At 39.5% G+C, this 10,911-nt stretch overlaps 1 protein-coding gene across 4 annotated transcripts; it reads left to right on the top strand.

Annotated features, from left to right (window-relative positions):
* The first annotated feature begins 2,016 nt into the window (after nucleotides 1-2,016).
* On the top strand, nucleotides 2,017-10,652 carry LOC107791334 (casein kinase 1-like protein HD16). Of its 4 annotated transcripts, XR_012705568.1 has the most exons (19): nucleotides 2,017-2,761; nucleotides 4,268-4,399; nucleotides 4,502-4,575; nucleotides 4,688-4,757; nucleotides 4,859-4,914; nucleotides 5,019-5,090; nucleotides 5,502-5,596; nucleotides 5,717-5,783; nucleotides 5,890-6,019; nucleotides 6,099-6,317; nucleotides 6,410-6,552; nucleotides 6,627-6,801; nucleotides 7,001-7,091; nucleotides 7,184-7,341; nucleotides 7,438-7,626; nucleotides 7,731-7,967; nucleotides 9,199-9,258; nucleotides 10,234-10,338; nucleotides 10,464-10,652. XR_012705568.1 is itself a non-coding variant. In XM_075245094.1 (16 exons), exons 1-16 carry the CDS (start codon nucleotides 2,360-2,362, stop codon nucleotides 7,788-7,790), a joined length of 2,133 nt encoding a protein of 710 aa, XP_075101195.1. In that variant the 5' UTR covers nucleotides 2,017-2,359; the 3' UTR covers nucleotides 7,791-8,168. The 4 variants fall into 4 exon arrangements, 1 of the variants encoding a protein (XP_075101195.1); XR_012705567.1 differs by lacking the exon at nucleotides 10,464-10,652 and having other exon boundaries at nucleotides 9,965-10,252; XR_012705569.1 differs by lacking the exons at nucleotides 10,234-10,338; nucleotides 10,464-10,652 and adding an exon at nucleotides 9,804-9,913.
* The last annotated feature ends 259 nt before the right edge of the window (nucleotides 10,653-10,911 follow it).

Below are 10,911 nucleotides of genomic sequence, written 5' to 3'. Positions count from 1 at the left end.
ATCCCCTTGAATAACCGACCCAAGGTACTTGAAACTACCTCTCCTGGGGACGACCTGTGATCCAAGCCTCACATTCATGCCTATTTCCCTCGACTCAGCGCTGAACTTGCACTCCAGGTACTCCATCTTAGTCCTGCTCAATTTGAAACCCTTAGACTCGAGAGCCTGTCTCCAAACCTCCAACCTCTCATTAACACCGTCCCCGCGTCTCATCAATCAGTACTGTATCATCAACGAATAACATACACCATGACACTTCCCCTTGAATATGGTGTGTTAGTGTATCCATTACTAAGGCAAATAAGAATGGGCTAAGCGTTGATCCTTGGTGTAACCCCATAACAACCGGAAAATACTCCGAGTCGCCTCCCACAGTCCTTACCCTAGTCATAGCTCCATCATACATGTCCTTGATCGCTTTAACATAAGCTACTAGCACACCTTTGACCTCGAGACACCTCCATAGCACCTCCCTAGGGACTTTGTCATACGCTTTATCCAAGTCAATAAACACCATGTGCAGATCTTTCTTCCTATCCCTGTACTGTTCCACCACCCTCCTAATAAGATGGATAGCTTCCGTGGTCGAGCGTCCCGGCATGAACCCGAACTGGTTGTCAGATATAGACACTATCTTCCTCACCCTCGCCTCCACCACCCTCTCCCAAACTTTCATGGTATGATTTAATAACTTGATACCCCTATAGTTGTTACAACACTGAATATCACCTTTGTTCTTGTACAATGGAACCACTGTACTCCACCTCCACTCATCTGGCATCTTCTTCGTCCTGAAAATAACATTAAATAGCCCAGGCAACCACTCCAAGCCTGCTCTACCCACATACTTCCAGAACTCCACCGGAATTTCATCTGGCCCGGTCGCTCTGCCCCGACTCATCTTACGCACAGGCCCCACAACCTCCTCCAACTTAATACGCCTACAATACCCAAAGTCTCGGAGACTCTCTGAATGCCCCAGATCCCCTAGCACTATATCACGGTCCCCTTCCTCATTTAGAAGACCCTGAAAGTACATCTGCCATCTCTGTTTAATCTGGGACTCCCCCATCAAGACTCTACCGTCCTCGTCTTTGATGCACCTCACTTGATCCAGATCCCGAGCCTTCATCTCCCTCGCTTTAGCCAATCAAAACAACTTCTTATCTCCGCCTTTTTTCCCAATTCCTCATACAGTCGGCCAAATGCTGCATTCTTAACCTCCGTGACCGCTAGCTTAGCCTCATTTCTTGCTACCTTGTACCCCTCTCTATTCGCTCTCCTCTCCTCCTCGAATGTGCCCAACTTCATATACGCTTCCTTCTTCGCCTCCACTTTGCTTTGGACGATGTCATTTCACCACCAGCCGCCTTGGTGCCTGCTAGAGTGACCCTTCGAAATCCCTAGCACCTCTCTTGCCGCCTCCCTAACGCAGTTCGCCGTCGTAGCCCACATAGCATTGGCGTCCTCACTACTCCTCTATGCTCCCATAGCCGATAACCTCCCCTCCAACTCCTGGGCTTTCCTTAGTTAAGGTTCCCCACCTAATCCTTGGTTGACCACGAGCATACCTCTTCTTCCTCCTTATCGTAATACCGACGTCCATTACCAAGAGCCTATGCTGGGTCGCGAGGGTCTCACCCGGGATAACCTTGCAATCCGTGCACAACCCTCTATCACACCTTCTGAGGAGGAAGTAATCAATCTGAGTTTTCACAATCGAACTTCGGAAAGTTACTAGATGCTCCTCCCTCTTCCGAAAACAAATTTTCATTTTACTTTACTCACAAAAATTCAAAAATAACTTAAAATTATATTTATGTCCAAACACAACTCTAATTTTAAATACTATTTTCACTTGAATTTTTTTTACTTTTTTTCAAAATTTTACAATTCTTATGTCCAAACGCGCACGAAGAGTAAAAAAACAAATACTTGGTGCTTGATCTTAAACAAAAGTATAATAAGTTGGAATACCAGTACTACTTTAATTCAGACTTGAATGGACACGTTTTCACCGTGGAGTTTATATAATTAAATGGATGTTTTTATATTTAATTAAATCTACAATTTACAAAAATCAAATAAGGAAACAAAGAGAGCATTGCTTTGTCTTTCTTCTCCATCTCTCTCTGGATATAAACCCATTTCTGTTGTGGAGCCATTTTTGCTTTTCATTTCCCTCCACAGAGATTTTCACCGATCCAAAACCCTAATTCACACACACACACACACACACACACACACTACATTCCCCGGGCTTACAGGTCCTCCGATTTTCAAAAACTCCGAATTTGCCTGTAGAAGATTCTAGAAGTCGTCTGTGAAGGTCGATTTATGGTTATGAACAAGTTGATGGATGATCGTTATGCCTCAACTGCGTAGCGCAGTGCGCAGAGGCCGTCAAAAACCGATTGCTTATAACGCACCACCACACGCGCCGTCACCGAACAACGAGCCGCACGCGCTGCCGATAAGGAGAGGGAGGAAGAAGAAAAACGACGTTCAACCGATTGCTCCTAACGCACCGCTACACGCGCCGCCGAAAAGGCGAGGGAGGAAGAAGCAAAATGACGTAGTGCATGCTGTGGCAGTTGAAAATGATGTTGTTGTGAAGAAAACAGTGTCGTCGCAGAGAACTGGTGAAGAGGAAAAGGAGAGCGAGGAGATGGATGAGTATGAGAGTGGCGGAGGAAGTGGAAATAAGGCTTTGGGAGGAGGTGCGGAGGATGAAGGCAACACACCTCCATTGCCTGAAAGGGTACGGTGTTCTAATAACCAGAGCCACTTGCGGTCGATAATATGAATTCTTAATACTCTATTCATTTTACTTCATTTAGGTCCATTTGATTATGACACTAATTATATATAGTGGTTTTTGTTTGATTTTTGCAAAAACAGTTTTTAGGAAACGTGCTTTTGATAGTTTTGCTAACAAAGTAGTCAAAAGCGTAAAGCCAAAGGAACACCAAAGTTTGTTGGAGCTTTAAGCTCAAAAGCGCTATCAAAGCATGGGCACAGAAAAGTGCCAATGAAGAAAAAACAAAAAATTAGAAATATAATGCAGAAAAATGTAATTGTAAACACAAACATAGTTGTTTGACAAAAGAATTTAAAAACCATATTTAAGTTATAGATATATGATGTGCTCTTAAAGATAGGACCTCGTTGGTGAAGGTCCACACGCCTTAGCACCTTGAAGCCTAGACTAAAGCAACGATTAAGTGATGTGAAGTGCACAACCTGGGCTTCTCCGAGCTCTAGGTCTTAAGCGTGCTTTAAGAAATCCTTTAGAAATGTTTTCTGCAATTTTCATTTTTGAAAATTGAGTATGAAAATCTTCAAGAAGAAAAGCTTCTCAAATAAGCTGTTTTGCCACAGTCTCGAAGATTGAGCTTGCAAAACGAACTCTTTTTCCTAAATAGTTAGGCAAATAGAGTATTCATTTTGGCAACATATGAAGAATCAGTGTGTCTCTTAGGTTATATTAAATTATTTTTTTTCTCTTTTTTTTTTCTTGTTGGAATTTTAAGTGTTATGCGTAAGTGATGAGGATGTGATGTAGGAGGTTTTTGGTTGCTGTGAAACTAAGGTTGTTTTTCTCATCATCTAAAATGGGTGATGAATTTTGTGCATAATTTAGAGCATGAAGTTGGAAAGCTTCAGTCTTTTAGGTGTTTTCGTACACACAGTTACATAAACCAGAGTAGCTTCTCTCTTCTTTTATTTGTGACTGTTTTGCTTTTTGTCACCTGTTTTCTTGAACGAAAAGTTGTTTTCTTTTTTCTTTTTGAAGTCTTTTGAGGGAACGGATTGAAAGGACGAGTGAGTGCTATCTGCGAGTTGTTTCTTTACTTTCCTTGTTATCTCTAACATGGTAGGCATTTACTAAGTTTCTCTTGTCAATTAAGCTATGCAAATATAGATTCTCTGATGAGAATTATGCTATTGGGCTAGTTCCTTTAAGAAAGGGTACCACGATAAGAAAAAAAAGTATGCTGTTACTATTAATGTTGATTGTTAGGATAAATGTATATGCTGTTAAGCTTGTCATTATTAATGTTGATTGTTAGGATAAATGCACTTTTATGACTGATAAGAATATGTGCTCCTGTATGGGACAGAATCCGGATTTTCATAATGCTGTCAGCATGGAGGATTTTGTTGCTGCTATTCTTGCCTTTTTGTTCATATTTTCCTTGTAGTTTCTAATTGAAGGATTCAACTTGAGTTGTTGAATTTACTATTTTCCTTGTGCGGGTAGCAGGTCCAGGTTGGCGGATCACCAACTTATAGGATTGAGAAGAAGCTTGGTAAAGGAGGATTTGGTCAAGTGTACGTAGGTCGTCGTGTAAATATAACAAATCCTCATGAACGAACTGGCGCTGGAGCCGTAGAGGTGGAACATTACTTTTTGCATTTATTAGCCTTTTCTGCTGAATACGTTGGAGAGGACTCTCTTTGATATGCAAATTGATCATACTGTTGTTTCTGGCTCTAGGTTGCCTTAAAATTTGAGCACAGAAGTAGCAAAGGTTGTAACCATGGACCACCTTATGAGTGGCAGGTCTACAAGTAAGTCTTCATTTTATTTTTATCATTATATCTGTACGTTTTTTATTCCGAGTATTGATACCTGATATAGCATTATCTTAACAATTCATGCCATTTGCTTTTTTCCCCCTAGTGCCCTTGGTGGTAGTCATGGTATACCACGTGTTCATTATAAGGGACGTCAAGGTGATTTCTACATTATGGTACGTGATCTCTTTGTGTGGTTGAGTTACTTTATTCTTGTTTCAAGTTGCATTTCATTTCAAATCTCCACTAATATTACTGATATCCTATAATATTGCAGGTCATGGATATGCTTGGTCCTAGTTTATGGGATGTCTGGAACAACAATTCCCATACGTGAGATCTATTTTCCATTATCTGTACTCAGGAGCTTATCTTTTGATATCATATGCTTGTTCCTCCAAACTCTAAGTTTGGATCTTTAATGTTGCCAATTTCAGGATGTCTACTGAAATGGTAGCATGCATTGCCATTGAAGCTATCTCAATATTAGAGAAGTTGCACTCTAGAGGGTAAGTATATCTTTCTAATGTTAATGACTGTTTTCTTACTTTGTCTGGATAGCTGTGTTCTATTTTAGAGATTATAAGTTCTGTGTAATCGTGATATAGCCTAGATCTATGGAGCTTGTCTCTGAACAGAGGAAAATTGTTGTTTGGTTGTTATAGAAGAGATCAAGTTGTCTTGTCATAACAAGTAGATGTCATCAACTATGAATCATAAGAATAAAAGGTTTCTCTAACTACATTTATTTATGTGTTGAAGTCTATGCATCCACAAAGTGCTGAATTACTTTTACCATACTCGACGTGATCTTGTTGAGTGTTCACAATGGTGCAAAAATTTCAGTATTTCAAGGAAAGTAACAGTGTTTATTGGTTCTGAAGTAAGCCTTGTCATTCTGGCTGCTGTTTTTTTTGCAGGTATGTGCATGGGGATGTAAAACCTGAGAACTTTCTTCTTGGACCACCTGGGACTCTTGACGAGAAAAAATTGTTTCTAGTTGACCTTGGATTAGGTATAATATTCATTGGAACTTATCTAGAAAGAAAATGTATATGAATCTTGATCTACATTTGATATCTTCATTTTCCTCTATTAATACAATGTCTGTTCTTTTGCCGTTTGAATACTGCAGCAACAAGGTGGCGGGACACTTCAACTGGTCTACATGTTGAATACGACCAGCGACCTGATGTCTTTAGGTACAATAATCAACAGTTCGACTTGTTTTTTCTTTATATTTGGTGTCCTATATATTTTGCATTTAGATTCTGCATTCAATAACTAGTTAGAAAACTATTGCTTCAGAGGAACTGTAAGGTATGCTAGTGTGCATGCTCACCTTGGACGGATTGGAAGCCGGAGGGATGATCTAGAATCTCTGGCCTACACACTCATTTTCCTTCTCCGAGCCAAGTTGCCGTGGCAGGGTTACCAGGTATGCATTTTCTCTTTAATACCAGTATTTTGTTACTATAGATTCTCCTATCCTCTGATAATGAAAATTTGTGTACTAGGGTGATAATAAAGGTTTCCTTGTCTGTAAGAAAAAGATGGCAACTTCTCCAGAAACTCTTTGCTGCCTCTGCCCGGCTCCATTTAGACACTTTGTGGAGTATGTTGTGAACCTGAAATTTGATGAGGAGCCCAACTATGCTAAATATATCTCCTTATTTGATGGAATAGTAGGTCCAAATCCAGACATTAGGCCAATTAACACTGATGGTGCACAGAAGGTAGTTTGCATGTTTCGTTAATTCCAGGCTACTCCTGAAGTTGAATCACTGACAGAAGCTAGATTTCTCTAACGCGTTTCTGATCTATGTAGCTTATATATCAAGTCGGACAGAAGAGAGGCAGACTGACAGTGCAAGAAGATGATGATGAACAACCAAAGAAGAAGGTGCGAATGGGAATGCCTGCAACACAGTGGATTAGTGTTTACAATGGTCGTCGCCCCATGAAGCAAAGGTTGTACTCTTTTGCCCAAAATTTGTTTGCTTAAGGCTTGTGAAAAATAAAGTGACTATAACATTGGGTTGCAGGTATCACTATAACGTTGCTGATGAGAGGCTATCTCAGCATATTGAGAAAGGAAATGAGGATGGACTGTTTATCAGCAGTGTGGCCTCCTGTTCGAACTTGTGGGCCCTAATCATGGATGCAGGGACTGGATTTAGTGCTCAAGTTTACAAATTATCACCTTATTTTCTTCACAAGGTCTTTTATCTATCACTGAATGTGATCAATCTTGAAGCATAATATATAAATATATGTTACATATTCTTCAAAAAAAATATATGTTGCATATTTCCACATTTAGTATGCTATATCTGTTAAACTCTTGCATGATTCAGATGTTCAATTTTTTTACCGATATAGAGTTTGATTAATCCTATGTGCTTCTGTTTGAATATAGGAATGGATTATGGAGCAATGGGAGAGGAACTATTATATTAGTGCTATAGCAGGAGCTAGCAACGGGAGCTCCTTAGTTGTCATGTCAAAGGGTTAGAGGAACTTCAGTGACTTGCTATACATGCGTTTCTTTTGTGGTTCTGTGAATTAGAGTGGATAAATTTAATTTTGCGGTTTATATCAGGTACCCAGTATCTTCAGCAGTCTTACAAAGTCAGCGAGTCCTTTCCATTTAAGTGGATAAACAAAAAATGGAAGGAGGGTTTCTACGTCACTGCCATGGCAACTGCTGGAAGTAGATGGGCAATTGTTATGTCTCGCGGATCTGGGTTTTCTGATCAGGTTTAAACCTTTTCTTTCCTTTTTATGTTTTTTGGGTAATGTGCATCATGATCCTATATCTGAATTGAGTATTCATGGGCTTCTGTGAATTATCAGACAGTGGAATTGGATTTTCTGTATCCTAGTGAAGGGATCCATAAGAGGTGGGATGCTGGTTATCGTATCACAGCGACTGCAGCCACATGGGATCAAGCTGCTTTTGTTCTAAGTATACCGAGAAGGAAACCTGCTGATGAAACGCAAGAGACGCTTCGTACCTCTGCTTTTCCCAGTACTCATGTCAAGGTGGTTGTTGAACCAATTGTCTAATTTTCTTCATTGAAACCACATCTGTGTGTGTGCGCGCACCTACTATTTCCTAAGCTAACTGTGTATATTGCTCTCTGCAGGAGAAATGGGCAAAGAATCTTTACCTTGCATCTGTCTGTTATGGGCGAACTGTTTCTTAGACAAAATGTTGCTGGAAGTACTTTCAATGGTGCCATGAGATTCTCTTTGTAGTGCTTGAAGAAAGTGCTACTATTTTTGGTCTAAGGGGAGAAATGGATTACAATATTTACTCCTTGTCAAAGCTGACTCAGAATTCTCCACTGAAGATGATCTTTGCAAAGTCCCCTGTCATTAATGTATGTGATTGTTCTTGATGTCCAAGATGGTGTTTTTGTCAGTCAGTTCGTGAGTGTAGATTTTTAGGGGTGGGATTCACAATTGGTTAAAGTTTGTACAGATCAAATAGTTCCTTTTAGGGGGTAAGCCAAACAGGCTATCTTTGTAGTGTTATGAACCATGCAAAGATCTTGCAACGAGTTTGAACATTAGCAGTCAAACCTTCTCATTTTATTTTCTAGTTATTTTCCCAGTTTTGACTTCTGTCCTCTGCCTTTATGCTAGTTAATTCTACTTTGCGGGTTCAACCTCTAAATGATGAAAGTACTTGGTTGTCTCTAACATGCTCTTTATATGCACTCGTTGATTAGCTTTGATAGTTTTTGTTATTGGGCAGGAGATATTTCAGTGCAAGTCTCTCCCCCCCTCTTTTGTACCCACAAATAGGTGCTATAGTTGGTGTCTGTCTTGGATATTCTAATTAGTTTATTTTTCCATCCCCAGAATACATCTAATCAGTTAATTAAAGCTGTTTTAGAAACAATAGCCCGGGAAAAGGTTTCTCCTACTATTAATATTTTTTTTTATTCCTGAATTGCTCTCAGATGTCCCGTCTTTTAAGTTCTTTTTGGGCCTTATTTACTTATTGTTGTTGTTTTTCATCTATTTTCTGGTCCCTATGCTGCTGTTATTATTTCTTGATTTTTGTTTATGGTACTGATTTATTGTCTCTGTTCGTCTTCTTGAGCCGAGGGTCTTTCGAAAACAACCTCTCTACTCCTCGGGGCAGGGGTAAGGTCTTTGTACTCACTACCCTCTCCAGACCTCACTTGTGGGATGTTGTTGTTGTTGTTGTTGTTGTTTTTGTTTGGTCCCATTCCCTGTATTAGGAGGTTCTGAGTATGAGTAGACATATTTCATTCACTGCATTGACGTGTTGTTATGTATATGAAATGTTGTGCATTAGCCTGCATTGTCTGTGGGTCAAAAGTAGTAATCAGTATGTAAGGTCTCATTATGAATTGTATACACAACAGTATACTCTAGATAGCTACATCCTTGCAACTGACTGCATATTTTGAATGGCAAATTATTGGGTACTAAACAAGTTAGGCTCGAGCCACTTGAGATATGGAAGTTACTAGTCTGCTTAATCTGTTTTTAAATCTCTAGATGATGCATATGTTTGGCACAGATTTATCTCTCATGCATATCTCTGACAGTTTTATCAAGTTTGTAATTTCTTTTCAGGATAATTCGAGTTGCTAGCTGAAGAATGAGCAGATTCCTTCTAAGGTGGTTCTTCGGGATGTAAGTTTCTATAGTTACTCATTACTTTTGGCATTCATTGTTTCTTATCACTCTGCACATTCTCAACAACAACAACAACAACAACGACCCAGTATAATCCCACAAGTGGGGTCTGGGGAGGGTTGTATGTACGCAGACCTTACCCCTACTCCGAAAGGTAGAGAGGCTGTTTCCAGGAGACCCTCGGCTCAAAAGAAGCAATAGGAGATGATACATTAGTTATGTAAAAATGCGTAATAAAACAGCAACAATATATAAGAGATATGAAATATGGAATATCTGGCCTTACTCAAGGTCAAGTTTCTTGATGACCTGTTTGGTTGGGCTTCTGATAGAAAGATAACTTATGGCCACATGGAAGTCATCAATTTAGTTCTCTTTGCCCTCATCAGTGATTTTGCTCGATTCATAAGATATGGCCAAAACTTAAACAGGGTTCAAAACTGATGAAGCCTAATGATGTTTAGATAATTCATGCTAAGCCATTCTTAAACTGAAAGAAACTGCTTCTTCCTGCCTGTTACAACAACTGCACTTCTTCATAGGGGGTACTCTCAATTGTGTTGCTGCTTGTTGGCGTCCTCTTTTACTGTTCCTTTGAACTATTGTCCTCCGTGCTAGCTGTGTAAATGTGTGCGGTCACTTTATCTCCTCCATTTGGTGCTTGTGATTCTTGGATTCATATCGAGATTTCTGGCTTCTGCAGAGTGCCTTATCAGAAGCTAACTCCACTCTTTGCCCCCAAACTTTTGGACAAAATTAGAACCGGACAAATGTTGGGCATATTCTTCTAGTATCTCACGAGATGATTGCTGCAGCCAATGATATATTCGAGATTATCCTATTATTTGATAGCTGAGGCAACATAACTTTTGTATATTCATGTGCTTCCACTGTGACATTTGCAAATTTGTTTTTAGAACTAGGTTTGCAGAATTGTGGTAACAGTGTGATGTTGGCGTTTCGCTTGTTCAGTTAGTTTGGTGCTCTTCATTCTCAAGGTGTCATTTCTTCTGCCGCTGGCCCTCGACTTGCAAAATTTCTGTAGATGTTAATTTGTGCCTGCTTGTGGCTTAATAGGTGAGTAGTAACATTGATCTGAGATCTTTTACTGGTGAACTGAACTTCAGTTCCTTTTATCGTTGACGATTACTTGCCTTAATGAGACAAGCAATGTAGGTGCTTAGTCTTCTTTCTTCACTCAGGATGACTTCAGCAGCTTTCATTGTTGACGAGCACTTGTGCTGAATGGTACTTGTAGTAGCTAAGCTTGGTGTCTATTTGCCTATTCTTAGTACTTCTGCATTAAGAGTTTGAATCGACCAACAACAAAGTGTCGGCTTATGTGTATTATTCCCATATCTTTGCAGTTACAGTCAAACCTTTTACAACAACTTTGTTTGTTCTGAATATTTTTGGATGCTATAACGAAGTGCTGTTATAGAGAACATATATTATAACATAACATAAAGATTGGTTCCGGAAAAGCTTAGCTTTTATAGGGTGTGTTTGGTATAATGGAAAATGTTTTCCAAGAAAATATTTTCTTGGAAAACAAGTAATCTTATTCATTTTCCGGTGTTTGGTACGCAAATTAAGGAAAATGACTTCTCAAGAGTATTCATAAATAATTTAGATATAATAAACATGAAG

The sequence above is a fragment of the Nicotiana tabacum genome, chromosome 22 (genome assembly GCF_000715075.1).
Source record: "Nicotiana tabacum cultivar K326 chromosome 22, ASM71507v2, whole genome shotgun sequence".
NCBI classification, from domain to species: domain Eukaryota; kingdom Viridiplantae; phylum Streptophyta; class Magnoliopsida; order Solanales; family Solanaceae; genus Nicotiana; species Nicotiana tabacum.
Note: the sequence above shows the minus strand (reverse complement) of the source record. Positions and strands in the feature narration are given on the sequence as shown.